Source organism: Zingiber officinale, chromosome 9B, assembly GCF_018446385.1.
Source record: "Zingiber officinale cultivar Zhangliang chromosome 9B, Zo_v1.1, whole genome shotgun sequence".
NCBI classification, from domain to species: Eukaryota; Viridiplantae; Streptophyta; class Magnoliopsida; order Zingiberales; family Zingiberaceae; genus Zingiber; species Zingiber officinale.
In genome coordinates, this window is record NC_056003.1 from 102,509,246 (window position 1) to 102,529,731 (window position 20,486).

General features: G+C 38.2%; 2 protein-coding genes across 3 annotated transcripts; one reads left to right on the forward strand and one right to left on the reverse strand.

The window, feature by feature from the left end:
* Positions 1 to 2,576: 2,576 nt before the first annotated feature.
* Positions 2,577 to 13,460, forward strand: LOC122025187 (glutamate synthase 1 [NADH], chloroplastic-like). The gene is made up of 23 exons (XM_042583958.1): positions 2,577 to 2,660; positions 3,058 to 3,315; positions 3,481 to 3,600; positions 3,728 to 3,841; positions 5,000 to 5,152; positions 5,260 to 5,360; positions 5,551 to 5,647; positions 5,975 to 6,084; positions 6,183 to 6,286; positions 6,433 to 6,612; positions 6,689 to 7,032; positions 7,107 to 7,171; positions 7,255 to 7,724; positions 7,903 to 8,748; positions 8,919 to 9,073; positions 9,148 to 9,309; positions 9,389 to 10,906; positions 10,969 to 11,184; positions 11,401 to 11,669; positions 11,789 to 12,094; positions 12,174 to 12,441; positions 12,531 to 12,788; positions 13,016 to 13,460. The coding sequence occupies exons 2-23, from the start codon at positions 3,184 to 3,186 to the stop codon at positions 13,214 to 13,216; spliced, it is 6,189 nt and encodes a 2,062-aa protein (XP_042439892.1). The 5' UTR covers positions 2,577 to 2,660; positions 3,058 to 3,183; the 3' UTR covers positions 13,217 to 13,460.
* Positions 13,461 to 14,191: 731 nt separating this feature from the next.
* Positions 14,192 to 20,258, reverse strand: LOC122025587 (ubiquitin-conjugating enzyme E2-17 kDa-like). Of its 2 annotated transcripts, XM_042584421.1 has the most exons (5): positions 20,109 to 20,258; positions 19,891 to 19,975; positions 18,334 to 18,461; positions 14,979 to 15,083; positions 14,192 to 14,549 (listed from the first exon to the last, which is right to left on the reverse strand). In XM_042584421.1, exons 2-5 carry the CDS (start codon positions 19,958 to 19,960, stop codon positions 14,406 to 14,408), a joined length of 447 nt encoding a protein of 148 aa, XP_042440355.1. In that variant the 5' UTR covers positions 19,961 to 19,975; positions 20,109 to 20,258; the 3' UTR covers positions 14,192 to 14,405. The 2 variants fall into 2 exon arrangements, with proteins under 2 accessions (XP_042440355.1, XP_042440356.1); XM_042584422.1 differs by having other exon boundaries at positions 19,891 to 20,200.
* Between the last annotated feature and the right edge of the window lie 228 nt (positions 20,259 to 20,486).

Here is a 20,486-nt window from a genome sequence, read left to right on the forward strand (position 1 = left end):
CGGGCTATAGAAAGCCTGGCTCCGCCCTTGGTAGCAGCTACATAATAACTTCTACAATTCTTTTAAAATAATTTTAATTAAATTGATAAATAATATTTTAATATAATAATATTTAAAAAAAGGTTAAACTCACTCTAAATTTATTGTAATAATTATTAAATAACTTTTACATTTTATAGTAACCATTGAGTAATTTTTATATAATATAACAACTACCAGTAACATCAAGCGATAGTTTTGAAATAAAATTCACTGAAGAGATACCTTTAAATTTTTTTTACAAAAGAATGTGTTTTGTAATAATTTATAATTTTTGGGGCGCTTTTGATTTTTTTCAACCAAAGTCAAACAAGATTTTGATTTTTTTTTTTAAACATAAACTATTATTTAATCTGTGTCTAAAATTTTATAGTTGGGTGGCAAAAGGTTTATCCTAAATGTTCCAGGCGATCGATTTTACGGTTGTTTATAGAGAAATAAATCATGAATAATTTTATTTTTAATAGTTGAGAGGACAGAAACCTTTAAATATTTAAAATTCGAAAGTTTGCTAGATATTTAAGTTGTCGATCACATCATCCATCTTTAAATATTCACGTTAGACTCTCTGTATGGGCCCCGGCCGCTTGCCTCATTTTCGTACAACATAAAGCTTCTACGATTTCCGTTTTAGAAGTTAACAAAGTCAACGGCTTTCGCTAATCTTAAATATTCATGCATTCACGTCAAGTCTTTGAGTGAAGGAGTGAAATTAGAATCTAAGTTTTTATCCTTCACAAGCAACAAATCTCTTAACGAATCTAATTTACAATACAAACCCAGGTCAACCTCTTTTTTTATTGCCACAAGAAGCAAATTAACATTATTTTTTCACAAATAAAATTAAAACCACAGATAATTAAGAAGTGGCGTGTACAAATTGGTTACGTGTTAAGCAAACGGGTCATGGTCCGAGACAACGTCTATGGAATTGATAGGGATGTCAAAAATGAATCTAATCTGATAATTCAATTTGAATCGATTCGAAAAAAATTAGGTTCGGATTGAATATTTTCGGATTCGGGTCGAGTTCGGGTTAGAGGGTTGGAGAGTAAAAAAGTTTCGGGTTGGGTCGGGTCGGGTCGGGTTCGGGTTCGGGTTGACCCAAGTTGACCCGGGTTGACTTAAATATAGGGTTTTGTGGGGTTTTTTTTGGGTTAAATCAAATTTTATTTTAAAAATTTAGATATTTTTATATATATTAATATCATGTTTGTATGATAATGATGGAGTATTGAGATAAAAGTGAAGAATTATAGGGAAAATAGCCCCAAAAAGTCATTTTGAATAGGATTTTCGGGTTATATGGGTTGGGTTCGGGTTGATCGGGTTGGTCAGATTCGGGTTCGGGTTGAGGTGTTTGGGTTGAACTCGGGTTCGGGTCGGATTCAGGTTGGATTTAAAAAAAAATTCAATTCGACCCATCCGAATTGACACCCCTAAGAATAGAATCTCCTCTTACCATGTTTAATCAATACATAAAATAAATCATAAATAATTATTAAACATAAATAATTAAATAATATATGAAGAGGACATACACTCAACTACTAATTAAGATTTAAATTTAATCTTAGTCAACTGTCCATCCTGAAATACATCCGCTCCCCACAAACAGATGCTTAAAATTCCTCCTCATTCAAAGATTTATTGGATAAGATCCTTAAATTTCAAATCAATTTGGGGTGCTGCTTTTATAAAAATAACTCTAAATTATTTTTCTAAAAAAAAATCTGGTTTTTATTTTTTTTCGTTCTATTTTTCCCGTTTATTTTATTTTATTCTTATAATTAATTATTAGAAAATAAATTTTTTTTTTAAAAAATTATAATTAAGGTTCTCTTTATTGTAAATTATTTATTTATATTAAAATTTTAAATTAAAAAATAAATATATGAATATATGCAATAACTTAAATTTAGAATAAATCTGAACTCTTTAAAATTATTATTATTATTTAAAAAACAATAGATTTAGTAGATTATTAAGAGAAAATTAGTATAGGTTTAAGATTAAAAAAATTGAAATCAACTCAGAGTGGAATGAAGTAACTTTAAATTGACTTTTGATCACTTAAAAGGTTTATTTTTTTTAAAAAAAATATATAAATAGCTTTAAGATGCAAAAAGTATTAACTTGATGTAAATTAAAATTTTAAAGGCTATATTAACAACTTTAGGATGAAAGAATTTAATCAAATAATTTAATTTTTAATTTTTATCTTGATTAGTTCTAATTTGTTTAAAAAATTTAATTAGATAGAAAGATATTTTGGCAAAGAGGCATATTTTTGATAAAATATAAAATATGGTGCTTGATACCTATCCCTTAAAAATAAAAATAGAAATAAAATAAAATATAGTGTTTGATTTGGAAATGTAAAGCTATGTGCTGCTTTGAATTGCCGTTTGCTTTTTTAATTGATGAATCAAACCATGGTTTTTGTTCCTTTTTTAAAATGCACGCCTATAGATGCTAATGGCCGGCTCCGCCGCCAAAAACACCTATAAATGCCGAGGACGAAATGGACTCGAAGCGAGAGACGCGGCGTTTAGATTCCAACGTCCCCTTCGGTGTTCACCGGTCTTCCTGTCGATCTGGAGGTCAGACGGTCGAGGAATGTGTGTTCTGTTCATCCTGCCTTGTTTTTCGATGTAGCTAATAACACTATCGGAGATTTGGGAATCACCGGCCTCTCTGTTTTTTCTTATCTTCAGCGAAAAGATTTCATTTTTCGTTAGTCTCCTTTATTTCGTTGTAGTGGATTGCGAGTTTTGGAGTCTCTCTTCGTTCTGTTCATCCTGCCTTGTTTTCGATGTAGCCAGTAACAGTATCCGAGATTTGGGAATCACCGGCCTCTCTGTTTCTGTTTCTTTCTCATATTCAGCGAAAAGATTTCATTTTCCGCGAGTCTCCTTTATTTCGTTGTAGTGGATTGCAAGTTTTGGCGTCTCTCTTCGTTCTGAATTTCCGCTGATGTTGTCGGTGCTTATGGTTTTTGTTCCGTTTGTTATGCAGACTTAGGCTTCGAATCTGGTCGAGGCTGGCTTTGTATACTGTAAAGCTCAAGACTTCCCTCGAAGATTGCAAAATTAAACGAGTTGAATTTCTACTCCACAACTTCCAGTCTAAATAACCCTCGAAATGGCCGGAAAGCTGTGGTCCATGTCCGAGGTGCCTGTGAGGCCTCTTGGTCTTTACGATCCCTCCTTTGAGAAAGACGCCTGTGGTGTGGGGTTTATAGCTGACCTAACCGGAAAGTATAGCCATGAAACAGTAAGCTGCTTTTTTGCTTTAAGCTGTCATATGCTCTTGAGAAATTTGTATCTACTTCTATCGTCTTGAATTCATTTCAATCCCGGAGATTAAATTTGTATGCCCTTTCATCCAAAAGAAACCTTGTCATTTGGGGACGTGCCTGAACATTTGTCAAATCTGCAGGTTAACAATGCGTTGCAGATGCTGGAAAGGATGGCTCATCGTGGTGCTTGTGGTTGTGAGGAGAACACTGGAGATGGAGCTGGCATCCTTGTAGCTCTTCCACATGATTTCTTTAAAGAGGTACGTGCTTGATGTCTGTTCAAATTGTCTAGAAGATCAAATTTTGATTTTGATCATCCCGTTCATTCATCATTCACTTTGCCTTATGCATTACTAACATCAAAGTTTCCGTGTGCTTGTCTTTTAGGTAACCAAGAATTTGGGGTTTGTGCTGCCGCCACTTGGTGAATATGCTGTTGGCATGTTCTTCATGCCAACTGATGATATTCGTCGAGAGAAGACCAAAACTGCTTTTACTGAGGTAATTTGCCATATGGAATTCTTACAGTTGATACGGTTGGGATCTAGCTGTGTGATAGCCTAGATGTGGAAATAATGTTTCCTTTTACTGATTTGATTACCACCTTCCATTTTTTTTTTCTTTCCTACTGAAGATGATATGTGCCAAATAAATTAATGAATCATCTGCATGCTCTAGAGGTTTAAAGAGTTTTGTTAACAGATCCTTTCTATGTGGTACTTGATACATAATTCAGTCCCCACATTAGATATGCAAGGAGCCTGAAAGTGCTCAGGCTGCTTACTCCCTCAAGGTTTCTTTTCACCCTAACCAATGGGAAATCATTGTAATATCACCAATGATGATATACCTACATAAAAGGTTCTCTTGTTTCTTCATGTATAGTTAGTTTTCATTTTTTTTTTAATGAAGTTACCCTGTTGCTGAACCATGAATAAGCTTGAGAATGGAAGAAATTTAAAGAGCGTTTGGTTATTCTGTTTCCATATTCATTTTCTAAAAAAACACGCATTTTCTGGAAAATATAAAATGACTTTTAGATCTATTTTTCTAGAAAATGCTATCTATTTTTTTAGAAAACAAATATGGAAAATGCAAGCCAAACACTATTTTCTAGAAAATGCACGTTTTCCATAAAATGGAAATGGAAAACATGTAACCAAATGCTCCGTTACTTTTCTCGCAAACGTGCACAAATTTGAAGCAGGATACCTCTCAGCATTGTATTATTGATTTAAAACACAAACATGAATTTTTTTTTAACAAGATGCTCAATCCTAGAAATACAATTTTTATATGGTTACAATTTTCTCTAACAAGCATTTTGAATTGTTTTCTGGAAACATGCATGACTAAATGCAAGAAAGCCCAGGTAGATGCTTTATTTTTTCTACAAAAAATGGATAATTATCTACTGTTTAAACTGGCCAAGGATTTTCATGCTTTATCAAAATTTGTTGACTACATAGTGCCAACAGTCTTATTCGGACGTCGATATTAGGGAGCTTTGTTTCACTTGTCATGGAACTTACTACATTGGGTTACTCTTCCTTTTATTATTTCTTCTAAATGGTATTTTATGTGATTGCTAACTTCCCACTACATTTTAGTGCTAGCTATGACTAAGAAGATTTGAGCGGTAACTTCCTTCAATTTTAGGTTGCGGAAACCTTAGGACATGATATTCTAGGCTGGCGCCGAGTACCAAAAGATAATACAGATCTTGGTCAGTCTGCTCAGCGGACAGAGCCAATCATTGAGCAGGTTTTTGTTACTCCAAGTCTGAAATCAAATGCCGATTTTGAGCAACAGGTCCAGCTTTAATGTCTATTCTTTTGTTGAGTATTAGAAAAAATTTACAGTCTCATAGAACTTTTACTTGTGACAGTGTTTGAATAACATCACCTGAACTAATGTAGATGTATATACTACGGAGGTTCTCAATAGTTACGATTCGAGCTGTTCTTAATCAGAAGCGTGATGGTGTCAAGGAATTCTATATATGCTCATTGTCTTCAAGGTGATTCATTCATCTTCTTCTCTCCTTTGTAAATGTTCATTTTTATATGAAAGACCTGACTGTTGATAATGGATGATAATTTATTCTAATCCTCAATGTTTGTCTTCTTCTGATCAAGTTTTGTAATAGGATGATGGCTGAGAAAACTCCTAGACCTCATAAAATTTTGCTAACTATTTCTGTTTTTCAGGACAATTGTTTATAAAGGTCAGCTGAAACCTATTCAACTGAAAACATATTATCATGAAGATCTTGCAAGTGAAAAATTCACAAGCTACATGGCCATGGTAAATTTCTCAAATTCCAACCACAACTTTGTTATTTGAGGTAGTTGATGCCTTGGGATTTGTATGCTTTCTAATAACCTAGAGATTCCTATTATAGACCTCTGTTTCATCCTTTCACGTGGTCAATTGTATAAGTTATAACTCAGACAAAAAGAATTTTTTTCTGTTAAAGGTTATTTATAGTTTCCTTGCCATTTTGTATCTTGTCTGAAGAACCCATCTTATGTCCTTTCTAGTTCCATTCACAACTTATCCCCTAACTGAACTAAAACCTTAACATGCGAGTTTAATTTGTGCAAATTAAATTTCAGCCATGTTCATATGCAGGTCCATTCCCGCTTCTCCACGAACACATTTCCTAGCTGGGATCGTGCCCAACCTATGCGTGTTTTGGGTCACAATGGCGAGATTAACACATTACGAGGAAACATAAATTGGTAAAATTGAAAAGAAAAAAAAAAATCATCAGCTAAATATATATTTTTCAGCATGTTTTTTTTCCTTACATATCACATTATTAGTTATTCATCCTTAGGATGAGGGCGCGAGAGGGTCTCTTAAAGTGCAAGGAGTTGGGCTTATCAAAGGATGAAATGAAAAAATTGCTACCGATTGTCGATGCAAGCTCGTCTGATTCTGGTACCCTTGTGAATTTGTTTGATCCTACTTAAGTTGCAAACTTGTTTTAGGTCACGCATTTGCACTTGGATTGATTTAATTCGAGTCATGGAAGTGGATTCTGTATAAATGTGCATGAACTTGACTTTTGTATATCAATTCTGTAGGGGGATTGGATGGTGTTCTTGAGCTCTTGGTTCGTTCTGGTAGGAGCATGCCAGAAGCTGTCATGATGATGATACCTGAGGCATGGCAAAATGACACAAACATGGATCCTGAAAGGAGGGCTTTCTATGAATATTTCTCAGCTCTCATGGAGCCCTGGGATGGACCTGCTCTTATAGCATGTGAGAAGCTATATTTATTCTTGGTGACAAGAACATCAAACACCAGTTAACTAATGAAAGTTTAAAATAAATACAGTTACTGATGGTCGTTATCTTGGAGCCACACTTGATCGGAATGGATTGAGACCAGGTCGGTTCTACATTACAAACACTGGCCTTGTTATCATGGCCAGTGAAGTTGGTGTTGTAGATGTCCCTCCAGAGGATGTAGCTAGGAAAGGAAGGCTCAACCCAGGAATGATGCTATTAGTAGATTTTCAACAAGGTGTTGTCGTCGATGATGAGGCACTGAAGAAACAGTACTCACAAGCCAGGCCATACGGGGAGTGGCTTAGGAGACAAAAGATTTGTCTTGATGAGATTGTCAGTTCTATCACCAAAGACGACATGGTTCCCCCCAATATCTTTGGAGCAGTACTGGTAAGTTCATTCAGGTGCTTCTGCAGCTACTTTAAATGGTTTTTTTATCTCATTCCTTATCTTCTGTACCCCAGAATGACTATGAGAACAAGGAAAAAGTGGGAATCAGTGGTATACTGACTCCACTTAAGGCCTTCGGGTGAGTGAGTTACTGCCGAGTTTTGTTCTTTCTATTTTGACATGCATACTTGAAACGGCATAACTTGGACTTTCTCTCTGCAGCTACACGGTAGAAGATCTAGATATGTTGTTGCTGCCTATGGCAGCAGATGGTAGTGAACCTCTTGGATCAATGGGAAACGATACTCCTTTGGCTGTGATGTCAGTTAGAGAGAATTTAACATTTGCATACTTCAAGCAGATGTTTGCTCAAGTGACCAACCCTCCAATTGATCCAATCAGGGAGAAAATTGTTACATCTATGCAGTGCATGATTGGTCCAGAAGGTGATCTCACTGAGACCGCCGAAGAACAATGCAACCGCCTGTCCTTGAAAGGGCCCCTTCTTTCCATTGAAGAAATGGAAGCTATAAAAAAAATGAACTACAGAGGTTGGCGCAGCAAAGTGCTCGACATCACATATCCAAAAAGACATGGCAGAAAAGGTTTACAGGAGACCTTGGACAAGATATGCTCTGAAGCTCGCGAAGCTATACATGATGGCTATACAACCATAGTATTGTCTGATAGAGGTAAGAACCTATTATTGTCGTTAAATTCATAGCTTACCCATCTGAAACTGATTATGAATTGCAAGTCTACAGTACTTCCTTAACTACTAATCTCCAAAGCATGTTTCCTCTATTATTGCTTGTTACTCATGTGATGGATGTTTCTTGATTTTACTGCTTTTGCTCGACTTCAATGTAGGATTTTCATCAGAGAATGTTGCTGTTAGTTCTCTGCTGGCAGTTGGTGCTGTTCATCAGTATCTGATCTCAACACTAGAGAGAACACTGATTGGGCTGATAGTGGAATTTGCTGAGCCTCGCGAAGTGCATCACTTTTGTACACTGGTTGGATTCGGTGCAGACGCCATATGCCCATATTTGGCAATTGAAGCAATTTGGCGATTGCAGATTGATGGAAAGATTCCAGCAAAAGATGGCCTTGTTGAGCAGTACTTTAAAGCTAGCAACTATGGGATGATGAAAGTCATAGCCAAAATGGGGATATCAACTCTTGCATCTTACAAGGGTGCACAAATTTTTGAAGCTGTAGGTCTGTCATCTGAGGTGATTGACAGATGCTTCAAGAGAACACCGAGCAGAGTCCAAGGTGCAACATTTGAAATGCTTGCTGGAGATGCTCTTCGTCTTCATGAAACAGCATTTCCTTCAAGAGGATTGTCTCCTGTAAGTATAGAATCAGTGACACTTCCTAATCCTGGGAAGTACCACTGGAGAAAAGATGGCGAATTGCATCTCAACGATCCCCTTGCAATTGCCAAGTTGCAAGAGGCAGCCAGATCCAACAGTGTGGCTGCATACAAAGAATATTCAAGGCTCATACAGGAACTTAATAAGGGCTGCAACTTGCGTGGTATGTTGAAGTTTAAAGATGTGACTGAGAAAGTTTCCTTAGACGAAGTGGAACCTGCTAGGGAAATCGTGAAGCGTTTCTGCACAGGTGCTATGAGTTATGGTTCCATATCATTGGAAGCACACTCAACTCTGGCCATTGCGATGAACAAACTCGGAGGCAAATCAAACACTGGTAAAATCTGTCTTGCAACTCCACAAGGGAAACTTTTCTCAGTTTTCTTTTAAAAAGTGCAATTTTGGACTTGATTCTATCAATCTGATTGCCCCTTTTGCATATTGAATATACTACTTTGTTCTTGGAAAAAAAGATTTATTCATAAGATTTAGTCGACTTTCATTAAGGTGAGGGAGGAGAACAACCTTCACGCATGGAGCCGCTTCCAGATGGTTCAAACAATCCAAAGAGGAGCGCAATTAAACAAGTGGCAAGTGGAAGATTTGGTGTCTCAATCTACTACCTCACAAATGCTGATGAACTTCAGATAAAAATGGCACAGGTACTCTACCTGTTGAACTTTCTACTCCACAGTATCAATCTTTTGATGCTTAAATATTGACTTGTGTTGCACAGGGTGCCAAACCAGGTGAAGGGGGTGAACTGCCAGGACACAAGGTCATTGGTAATATCGCGGTCACTCGAAATTCGACAGCAGGTGTCGGGCTCATTAGTCCTCCTCCTCATCACGACATATACTCAATCGAGGACCTCGCGCAGTTAATTTTTGATCTCAAGGTACCCAGTATGATGATATTACTGAACATCTATGCAAGGTAGTAAGTGTTAATGTATCCAAGTCTACTTCTCTTCTCAGAATTCAAACCCAAAGGCTCGAATCAGTGTCAAGCTAGTTTCTGAAGCTGGTGTTGGAGTGATTGCCAGCGGGGTTGTGAAAGGGCATGCAGACCATGTTTTGATTTCCGGCCATGACGGCGGTACCGGAGCTTCACGATGGACTGGAATTAAGAATGCAGGGCTTCCCTGGGAGCTTGGACTGGCTGAAACTCACCAAACTCTGGTCGAGAATGGCCTTCGTGGCCGAACAGTCTTGCAAACTGATGGTCAGCTGAAGACTGGACGAGATGTCGCCGTAGCTGCCCTCCTTGGCGCAGAGGAGTTTGGTTTCAGCACTGCTCCTCTCATAACTCTCGGCTGTATCATGATGCGAAAATGCCATAAGAACACTTGCCCGGTTGGAATTGCCACCCAAGATCCAGTCCTCCGTAAAAAATTTGCAGGAGAACCTGAGCACGTCCTTAACTTTTTCTTCATGCTGGCAGAGGAAGTGCGCGAGATCATGGCACGGTTGGGCTTTCGAACTGTCGACGAAATGGTCGGGCGTGCGGATATGCTAGAGGTGGACAGAGACGTCATCCTGAGGAATGAAAAATTGAACAATATCGATCTCTCACTGCTGCTTACACCGGCAGCTGAAATCAGGCCTGGAGCTGCTCAGTACTGCATTCGGAAGCAGGATCATGGCCTGGACATGGTGTTAGATCAGCAACTCATTCGATCATCGAGACCTGCTCTGGATGAAGGTTTGTCTGTGTACATTGAGGAGAAAGTTTCAAATGAGAACCGCGCCGTTGGTACCATGCTTAGTCACACAGTCACTAGGCGTTATCAAATGGAAGGATTACCTCCGAACACAATCCATATCAAGCTAAATGGCAGTGCTGGCCAGAGTCTCGGGGCTTTTCTCTGCCCCGGCATTACAATTGAACTCGAAGGAGACAGCAACGACTATGTCGGGAAGGGGTTATCCGGTGGCAGCATTGTAGTCTACCCTCCTAGAAACAGTAAGTTTGATCCAAAGGAAAACATAGTCATTGGCAACGTTGCTTTGTATGGAGCCACAAAAGGGGAGGCGTATTTTAACGGAATGGCGGCGGAGAGGTTCTGCGTCCGCAACTCCGGTGCTCGAGCAGTCGTCGAAGGTGTTGGCGATCATGGATGTGAGTACATGACAGGAGGTACTGTGGTTGTGCTCGGGAAAACTGGAAGGAACTTTGCAGCTGGAATGAGTGGCGGAATTGCTTATGTTCTTGATGTGGATGGAAGGTTTAAAAGTCGATGCAATCTCGAACTGGTTAACCTTTACAAGGTTGAGGACGAAGAGGACGTCACGACATTGAAACAGATGATACAACGACATCAACAGCACACCAGAAGTGTGCTTGCAACGGAGGTTCTTTCCAACTTTGATAGATTAATGCCAATGTTTGTTAAGGTGTTTCCTAAAGAATATGAGAAGGTTCTTCTACGATCGACTGAAAATAAAGAAGAAGAAACATTGACGGAAAAAGATGCTAATGAAGAATCTAAGAAGGTAAACTAATTACTTATGTTGTTCATACGATGATCATATTTACATTGTCTTGTTATTCGCAGGAGAAAGTTCCAGTGTCAGCAAACCGGCCAACGCAGGTTGATAATCCTATCAAGGATGGTGGTTTCCTTAAATATGAGCGTCAGGGTATTTCATATAGAGATTCTAATGATCGGATAAAAGATTGGAAAGAAGTTGCTACAGAATTGAAACCTGGACCACTGACAAAAACTCAGTCTGCTCGTTGCATGGACTGTGGAACTCCATTTTGTCATCAGGTAACTTCCAACACAAAGCTTTTGGCAGATGGATTACCTAAAGTTACTCTGAATGAGTACTAATTAGAGAAGCTACAGCCTTTCTTTTGATCATTTTCTCATTTCTTGAATCATTTCAAACTTTTTCTGATAGGAATCTTCTTTATATTGTGACAAATCTTTTTGTCTTTTTCAAAACATGAGGGGGCTTAAATTCATCTTTCTCACAATATGCAGGACAACTCTGGCTGCCCTCTTGGAAATAAGATACCAGAGTTTAACGATCTTGTCCATCAAAATAGGTGGCATGAAGCTTTGGATCGTCTCTTGCAAACAAATAACTTCCCTGAATTTACTGGCCGAGTTTGCCCTGCGCCCTGTGAAGGTTCTTGTGTCCTCGGGATTAATGAGAATCCTGTATCCATTAAGAGCATAGAATGTGCCATCATCGATAATGGATTTGAGCAAGGATGGATGACACCTCGACCACCACTTCTGAGAACTGGGTAACACTGATTTTGACATTCAGTAGTCTTCATATTTCAGTTTGAGTGTAGATTAGAGTGACCATAGAAGTGTTTTTGATTAATTACAAAGAAACGACTAGCTTGTGTTATTGATGCAGGAAGAAGGTAGCCATCATTGGCAGTGGCCCAGCTGGTCTAGCGACTGCTGATCAGCTTAATAAAATGGGTCACTCGGTAGCCGTTTATGAGCGCGCTGACCGCATAGGGGGCTTGATGATGTATGGAGTTCCCAACATGAAGGCAGACAAGTATTACATTGTTCAACGCCGTGTTAGTCTAATGGAGGAGGAAGGAATTAACTTCGTGGTCAATGCAAATGTTGGATTAGATCCGTCGTACTCCGTTGATCATCTCCTTGCCGCGAACGATGCCATTGTGTTGGCTTGTGGAGCTACAAGACCAAGGTAACTTTAGTTATGTCTGCATTACTTAAAGTCCTTGTGTCTGGTAATTGAAATTTGGCACACTGGAAACTCTGTGCAGGGATCTAAAAGCTCCCGGAAGGGAGCTCTCTGGCATTCATTTTGCCATGGAGTTTCTTCATGCAAACACCAAAAGCTTGCTGGACAGCAATTTGGAGGATGATAAATACATCACTGCCAAGTGCAAGAAGGTAGTTGTGGTCGGGGGAGGAGATACAGGAACTGATTGTATTGGGACAGCCATTCGGCACGGCTGCTCCAGTATCATAAACTTGGAACTCCTCCCTCCGCCACCTCGAAGAAGAGCACCTGATAATCCATGGCCCCTGGTTAGTTCTTTCTCCTACTCTAGTTCATAATAATAGAGTACGTATTCTGAATTTGATTTTTTTTTTTATTTCTTTTCTTTTTACTGCAGTGGCCTAGGATCTTCCGAATAGACTATGGTCATCAAGAAGCAGCCACCAAATTCGGAAAAGATCCAAGATCATATCAGGTCTTGACAAAGAGATTTGTAGGAGATGAAAATGGTGTGGTGAAAGGCCTTGAGGTAGTTAAAGTTCACTGGGAAAAGGATAGCAGTGGGCGAGTCCAGTTCAGGGAAGTTGAAGGTTCTCAGGAGATAATTGAGGCTGATCTGATCCTAATAGCAATGGGTTTCCTGGGACCAGAATCGGTGAGATTTCTAATGTTAATTATAGCCTTTTATTTCTCTTTATCTCTATGATAGATTCTGATTTCAAAATGGCAAAATCAGTAGTTTCAGTACAAAACTGATATAGTGAAACCTTAATGGATATGTTGATGAAAAAAGGTTTGTTCTAAATGGTAGTTCTAACTTACCTATGTTCATGGATTTGCTGCTAATCTATTCTAAGCAGTCTGATTAGAATATCTTTGTAGACGCTTGCCGACCAACTTGGGCTGGAGCGAGACAACCGATCAAACTTCAAAACATCTTTGGGACGTTACTCGACCAATGTCGAAGGAGTCTTTGCTGCTGGTGATTGCCGGCGCGGCCAGTCACTGGTTGTCTGGGCCATCAATGAGGGCAGACAAGCAGCATCGGAGGTAGACAAGTACTTGATGAGAGATGAGGCCTAAGTGGCAGACCACAGCACTGATGCTGGTGCTCTACAATGTGGAAATTTAAGCAGTAGGTCGCTAGTGAGTTTCCTCAGTCGTGTAATTTGGGGTAGTTAAGGTGTGAGATTGACATATGTGCATATGAAAGTAGTTTTTTTGTTCTTCTTCTTGTGCCCTTTCTTGTGCTCGTGTTGCTTTCTGTTTGCTGTTCCAAAGTTGTATTGTTCTCTGGGGGGTTTCAAATAAAGAAGGCAGAAATTGATGACTGTAAAGGACCACAGAACTTGCTTTCTGATGTATCGTCAGTTACTTGCGCTTTCAGATTCATCCGGATCAACCCATACAACTCAAGCACATGAAATATACACTATAAAGGACCTCCGGATCAACCCATACAACTCAAGCACATGAAATATACACTATAAAGTACCACAGACAGCACTAAGAGGGCCGCTAAAGTAGTGAATCTATCTTTTATAAAAGACCGCAGAACTTGTCTTTCCCCATCCCATTTTGCATGAGTATGATGTACTTGATGATCCAACAATGTCGCATCCACATCAAGATTCATCATCTTGAGTGTATAAAAATAGTATTGCTGTTGAGGCAACGCCAAAACAGAGGGGGAAATAAAATAAATAAGGTTGGACCTCGCCTTAAATTATAAATACATATGTGTTCATATGCAATGTTATGTCATTGTTCGATATAAATACAACCATCAATTTTAGCTGAGCTCACCAAATTAATGGGATATAAACCACGTGACCTAGTTGCAGCTATAGAATTAAAAGGCCTAATAGAATAAAAATAAGCTGACCGTAAAGAGGAAAAATAGAAGAAAAGAAATGTTCTTATTACAAAAACAAATAAAATGAGGCTATTTTGATCTAGCAAGTGAATTGTAAAATAGAGACGAATGCTTCATTCGGGGAATTCAATCGCGGTGAGACAATAAATCAAAAATACAAATACAATGCAGATGGCATGAAATTACCAGAACTCCAACTTTAGAAATTTCATCAAATAGTCAGATACAGCACACTGCTTACTAGTTTGAACAAATAAACAGTCTAGTTCCTTGCTGTAGAAGCCACTTAACCCCTCTTAATTGGTGAAATATTTCGATTACTTTTAATTTTACAAATAAAACAGTCTAGCAATGAAACATGCGTAAGGGTCCAGCTCCTCAATATTCATCATAACCTTAACCCATTGCATACCTCTGGGTCCAGCTCCTTGCTGTAGTCTCATACTTGCTCTTGTCTGTCTTGTACATGTGAGCAATTTCTGGAACCAACGGATCATCCGGGTTTGGATCAGTTAGGAGGGAGCAGATCGACAGCAGCACCTGTAATAGAACATTTCCTCCTCAAACCTTATTTTGTTACACACTGATATACAGGCTAGTAGTAGATAAGTGTTGGAAAGTCAATTAAAACTTGGATTTTCAGAGTGATGAAGACGAACACATACACATGAATCATTTATCTATTTGTCGGCACAATCATCTAAAGTAACTAAAGACACTACTTAAGTTATGAGCAAATTGGATAACTGGTAAACAACTTTAACTCGTTGATGGATCATGTAGGTTAAACATCCCAAGGTCAAACGTTAGTTTTTAATGTAGGTAGAGAGAAGAAGGGCTGAGAAAAAGTGTAGAATTAGTCCATAGAATGAATCTCCATGGCTACCAGCGAGCCCTAATGGAAATCATTTCTTTACGAATTCATGCAACACAACTGTTAAAGAATAACCAATAGAGGGAATAAAGAACCTTGGAAATAGTCAATGCAGGACTCCATTGTTCCTTTAAGATATCCAGGCAAATGCTTCCATTGCTGTTAATATTTGGATGAAAAACCTTTGTCTTGAAAGCAACCTGGAGAAGAATATAAGATGAAGAGAAACTAGTTAATAGACGCTTGCCAACTAATGTTATCAACCCAAAAACTAGATAAGCGTGATGATGTCCAAGTGAAGCAGAGACTGTAGCCTATGGAGAGAGTTTACCACCTGTTTTTATCTTTTCCATAGGCAGAACATGAAGCCACAAATGTCATGGCCCAGGTTTTGCATCGAAGGTAGTTCCATAATTCACAGAACAACACAAGCAAGGATAATTCAACTGCAATATATGCAAACATGATTTTGTTTCTTTTTACCTCTGTTCTACCCTTTTGTGGTGATGATAGTTTGCATAAGTAATAGTGTGTAAACTCTAAAACAATGTTGAAATAGAAGAGAAATTTCCAAAGCCATGTTGGTGAGACTTGTCATGTGATTTATCTTCACCATAATGGCATAGGACTACAGGAATAACAAAAACTACAAAATGTATAAACCAGATCTTGCATCTAAGCCAACTTTTATAATTCCAATAGAACAGGCAAAAAAAATGCACAACAGATGAAATATGGCAGAAAACCTTCACCAATTTTAACTCAATTATACAAGGTTTTCTTCTTCTATTTAACCATTTCTTTTACTTTGAGCAAAATAATTTCAGACTGATTTCCATGATACAGCAGGAGTGCAACCTATTTCCAACTTCAATTGCTACAACATTCTACAAGAAGAAAGAATTTCATCAAAATGTACAGCATCAAGAATCCTCAAGAAGAAAGGATTAAACAAGTTTAGTTCTACATTTCTGATTCAGCTAAAATTTATCTTCTACTATCTCCCACAAGACTGTAGGAACCGTAAAGCTGTTGCACTTCCCACCCAATACTACTCTACATGGCAATTGCTTCAGCTAATTGCTCTAGAAAAAGCTCTGAATGACAGTTGATGATCAAAGATGAACTTTCAATGAACTTGCTTGCATCTGAAAGGGTTATGGTCCTTTTAGGGAACAATTGCTTCACATCAACTTGTAGCTTAATAACATTCTCAGAAAAGTGAAGCTATGTGCAAGACTTTAATCTATTTGAGGCTTAGTTCACCAATGAAGATCACTTTGCCGTGATCTTGTGTTGAAGATTCCTGCCAAGAGGTATTACTATGAAGCAGGAATAGATATTTAATATGAGAACAACCGCTCTAAATCACCACCATGTGTTTGGTCCGTAGCAACAAGCATTGTCCAATGGGCACAAAGATGGAATCAAGCAAAAAAAGACAACTAGTGCTGCGACATTGGCCAACGCCTATGAATAGGTAATGTTAGGGGCCTTTTTAGAGGACAATGCTCATTAAGACAACACAACTAACCTTAGTAGAGTCGAGCAGCTTCCAGAAGAGTAAAAGATAGAAGAAGCCACGAGTGTTTAAGTCTCCCCTCGTCGGCAAGCCAAGCACCTCAAGGAACTGTATCCACCTCGATCAAGCTCAAAGAGCCCCTTCAGACACTACAACCAAATTGCAGTCACCTCAGGGAATCTCCACAACCCCCTATTGGCCTCAATCGAATTAGTACTAATCTGGCTTCAAGCCCATATTTTGGTCTGAGTCAGAGTAATAAAATTTGAGAAACTAGTTTTATCTATTGTTCTAACCTTAGCAGATTAGCAATGTCTAGGGAATGCAGTGGAACATGGAATAAAGAAGAGAAGACAAGAGGGCAATGCTTGATTTGCTAGATGCACTAAGAAAAAGAAATCATCAAGATCCAAGGCAAGAAGATAACGGTGTATTTGTAATACCAATGAAGTTTATCAAATCATAAGCAAAGCAACCAAGGATGAGGGAGCCATCATTCGCGTTACTGAAGAAGCTCAGCAAATTATAAAAAGACAAATCAAAATGATAACTCAATCCCTAGGATTTAATAGAGAGAACAAGGAAAAAAAAAAGAAAGAGAGCTAGAGAATGAAAAACTGAGGCCATCCAAGTCTAAAATTGTGATTAAGGACCTTCAGGGTGGCTATGAGTCAGAGGAGGATAGTTCCACTGCTGATGGGTTATGAATCGTAGTATATCCCAGACTGAAGGAACAAGGAAAGTAAGGAACTAGTATGGGATATGAATCTAGAGCTAAAATGAGCATGTATTGCACCCATCATTTGAAATCCTTTCACTATTGAAATTAAAGAAGAACCATTTGTAGTCGTGCCAACCTAAACCTTGTGATTATTATAAAATTGGTTCCTATACTATTAGATCAGGAAAATAGGTTCTTGATCTCAATGATCCCGTGCCACGTAATAAAGCTGTTACTTTAAAAACAAACTAATATACCAACAGTATGGAGTAGAGATTGAGATACAAAATTAAACTAAATCCCTTATACCACGATATGAGTCTGATATGCTAAATGCAGTTAATTATATTCTTAATTTTGAATCAACAATTCGATTATGTTCATAATCATGGTCCTGTCCCAGTTCCAGATAGTCTGGTACTAACCATACCAACCACCACATACCTCTAGGATGAGGACATAGTAGGAGTCCCAAAGAACTAGTACTGGTCAGCCAACTTAGTTATCAACTTGCAGTTGATTCTACACTTCATTGGCAGTGTCTGTCACAGGTTATATGGTTATATGGCACAAATGGAGCCTAAGTATAAGATCTGTGTCAGATTATGTCTAGACAAGCTTGAGAATCTTCCTTGATCCAAGTTGAAATATGCTAAAACATCCATTGGCGATTTACAATAATCAGCTTCAAAAAATCTGATAGATTACTTGAATTTATACATGTTGTCCTCCATTATATAACACGCTTCTGCAGTTGATTATACATATCATTAGTGAATGTTTGTCACGCCTATAGCCCAAATGCAGTCTAAGCATAAAAGTTGTCATAGTGAGATCAGCATAACCTTGAGAGATCTTCCTTAATATCCAAGTTGAAATATGCTAAAGCATTCATTGGTAATTTGCAGTAATCAACTCCAAAAGATCAGCTTATATTTCTACATCTACGCCTGAGAACTTTACTTCCATGTGTGTCCCATTATAGTTGGATTTGTACATTATGGCCTCCGTTATATGGCACACTTTAGCATATATTATAAACTATATAACATCATTGGATAATTTTTTTACTAACTAAATTGAAATGTGCTCTTTAACTAATTTATCTAAGAACTAGATAGGAAAAAAGAACTGAAATTATATGAATACACAGAAAAAGATAACATGTACAAATTTTCTTCTCTTTATTTAGAACAGCGAACAATACCTTAGGAGGTTTAAAGGGATAATCTGGAGGAAAGTGGATAGTGACAACAAAAACTCCCCCTGCATATGGGCTGTCAGGTGGACCCATTATTGTTGCTTGCCAATGAAACATATCTTCAGCAACCGGCCCTGTAGGACATTAAAAATTAGGAGGACCATTGCTGAAGCTTATTGTGTAAATTAAGTTTAGATGAGCATGATTCAGAAGCTTGACAAGTTGAAAAAAGCAACCAAGCTTACAAGCAAGTCAAATCTTTGGTATATTGAATTGTGCTTAGTCATCTACTAAAGAACAAACTAACAAGAATATTCCTCAAAGAGCTATCAGTATAAACAATTCCTGAGTTATTCCTTAGGTGCCAGGTCCTATATTTTTCCATTTAATTGGTTACTTTAGCATCTAATAATGTTTGTATGAAATATAATGGAATTAGCAATCATGAGCGACTTGGTAACATGGATAAGTGAATAGAGAAGATACAGAAATAGTGATGTGGGTAAAATTATCCATCAATTCTAAAGGCTCTTAGATGGTTAACACATGTGCTTTGAGAAAGCCAATAGTGTGAACAGACACTGATCCAAATGTTAAAGACTCAACCAACAAAAAGCTAAAATGCACACAGCCATACTAGACAGTAATGGGAAAACTGTTAAAGGGACAAGGCGACATATAGAGAAAGGGAGGAAAGACTTGCTATATTGATCCACAGAATTCTAGGAGACAGCTATGCAACAATTAATTGCCTACTCTGATGAGTCTTTAAATCAATTTCCACTCTGATTAACTCTCCAAATTCACTCCACCTCAACCACAAACTCAACCTTAACTCAAATCACTCAAGTCAAGCAGAAATTAGCCCCACCAGTTCACCCTGGTGAGTTGCCAGACATTTGACCAAATCCAACCTACCTCATCTGTGTTCCTAACAGTTTGACAGACCCATGCTTCTCTAGCCAACTTCTCCAACCAAGATCCGAGTTAGATTCAAAAGCTAGCAAATCACTGTATCAGCTATAGATTTGACCATAACAAATAAGAACATGATTATAGGACATTCTGAAGCAGTCATCCACTATAAATGCTTTCCATTATATTCCCTTTTATATATCAAGACAGCTATCATTCCAGAAGAAAGGAAACAATATTCTGCAGAAGGGAGTAAAATCGGAACAAATGCAAAGTGAAAAAAGCTTTCTTTTTCAAGAGGAACGCAGAACAAAGATAGTAATCCAACCTCGAGCAGCTATCCGCCATGAACAATTTTAATATAACTTTACCATATGCCCGGATCGCTATCGTTAAAGACAGAATGGTCGAATAAATTTTGTAGGATGATATTCTACACATATACACATATTAATCCTACAAACTCCTAAGTTAGCAGGCCTCTGATTCCAACATAAGCTGACGTCGTCTCCTCCGTGTAATGACTTTCCGACGACCAAAATTTAAAGGGGACAAAAAAAAAATTGAATCGGAATCAGATGAAGAAACTAAAGGGGATTTTATCACATCGCCGAGAAAAATCACGTATAAAAGGAAAAAAGAAAGAACCTGCGCTGCAAGAGGTCGGGGGGTCTCTCTGGAGATCCTTCAACTCCTTGATGATACGCCTCGAAGCCATGGATTCGGCGATGACCTAAAAGTTGATTAGAAAAAAAAAAGCAGGAAAGACGATCCAAACGATTCAGCACGAATCGAACCCCAGAAAATAGAAATCGACGACCAATTGATGAAAGACAAGAGAGGAGGAACAAGGCGATCAGCTTAACTGTCTTGGACAATTTAGGCGGATCGACGACCCCCCTCTCTCACACGCGGTTCGGATGACAAAAAACAAAAGGGGAAAGAACGAAGAACTGAATTTGTACGCGTTTCTACACCACTCGCCCGACGACACGGTAACGGGGGGCTGCCTATTCGCGAGAGAATTCGTGTAGTAACTGGCGCCGTTCCATGATATTCCATCTATAATTCGCGCACGCCATCGGCCGTTCAACAGTTGGTCCGGGTCTGAACAAATTCCATTTTCTCACTGGGTTGAATTAAGGACAAAAATCAATTATTTTTTTTCCTTTCTAATTCAAAATGAATTATTTTTAAAATATATATTAAAAGAAGTGTTTTTTTTCCCTTAACCGGATAAAAAA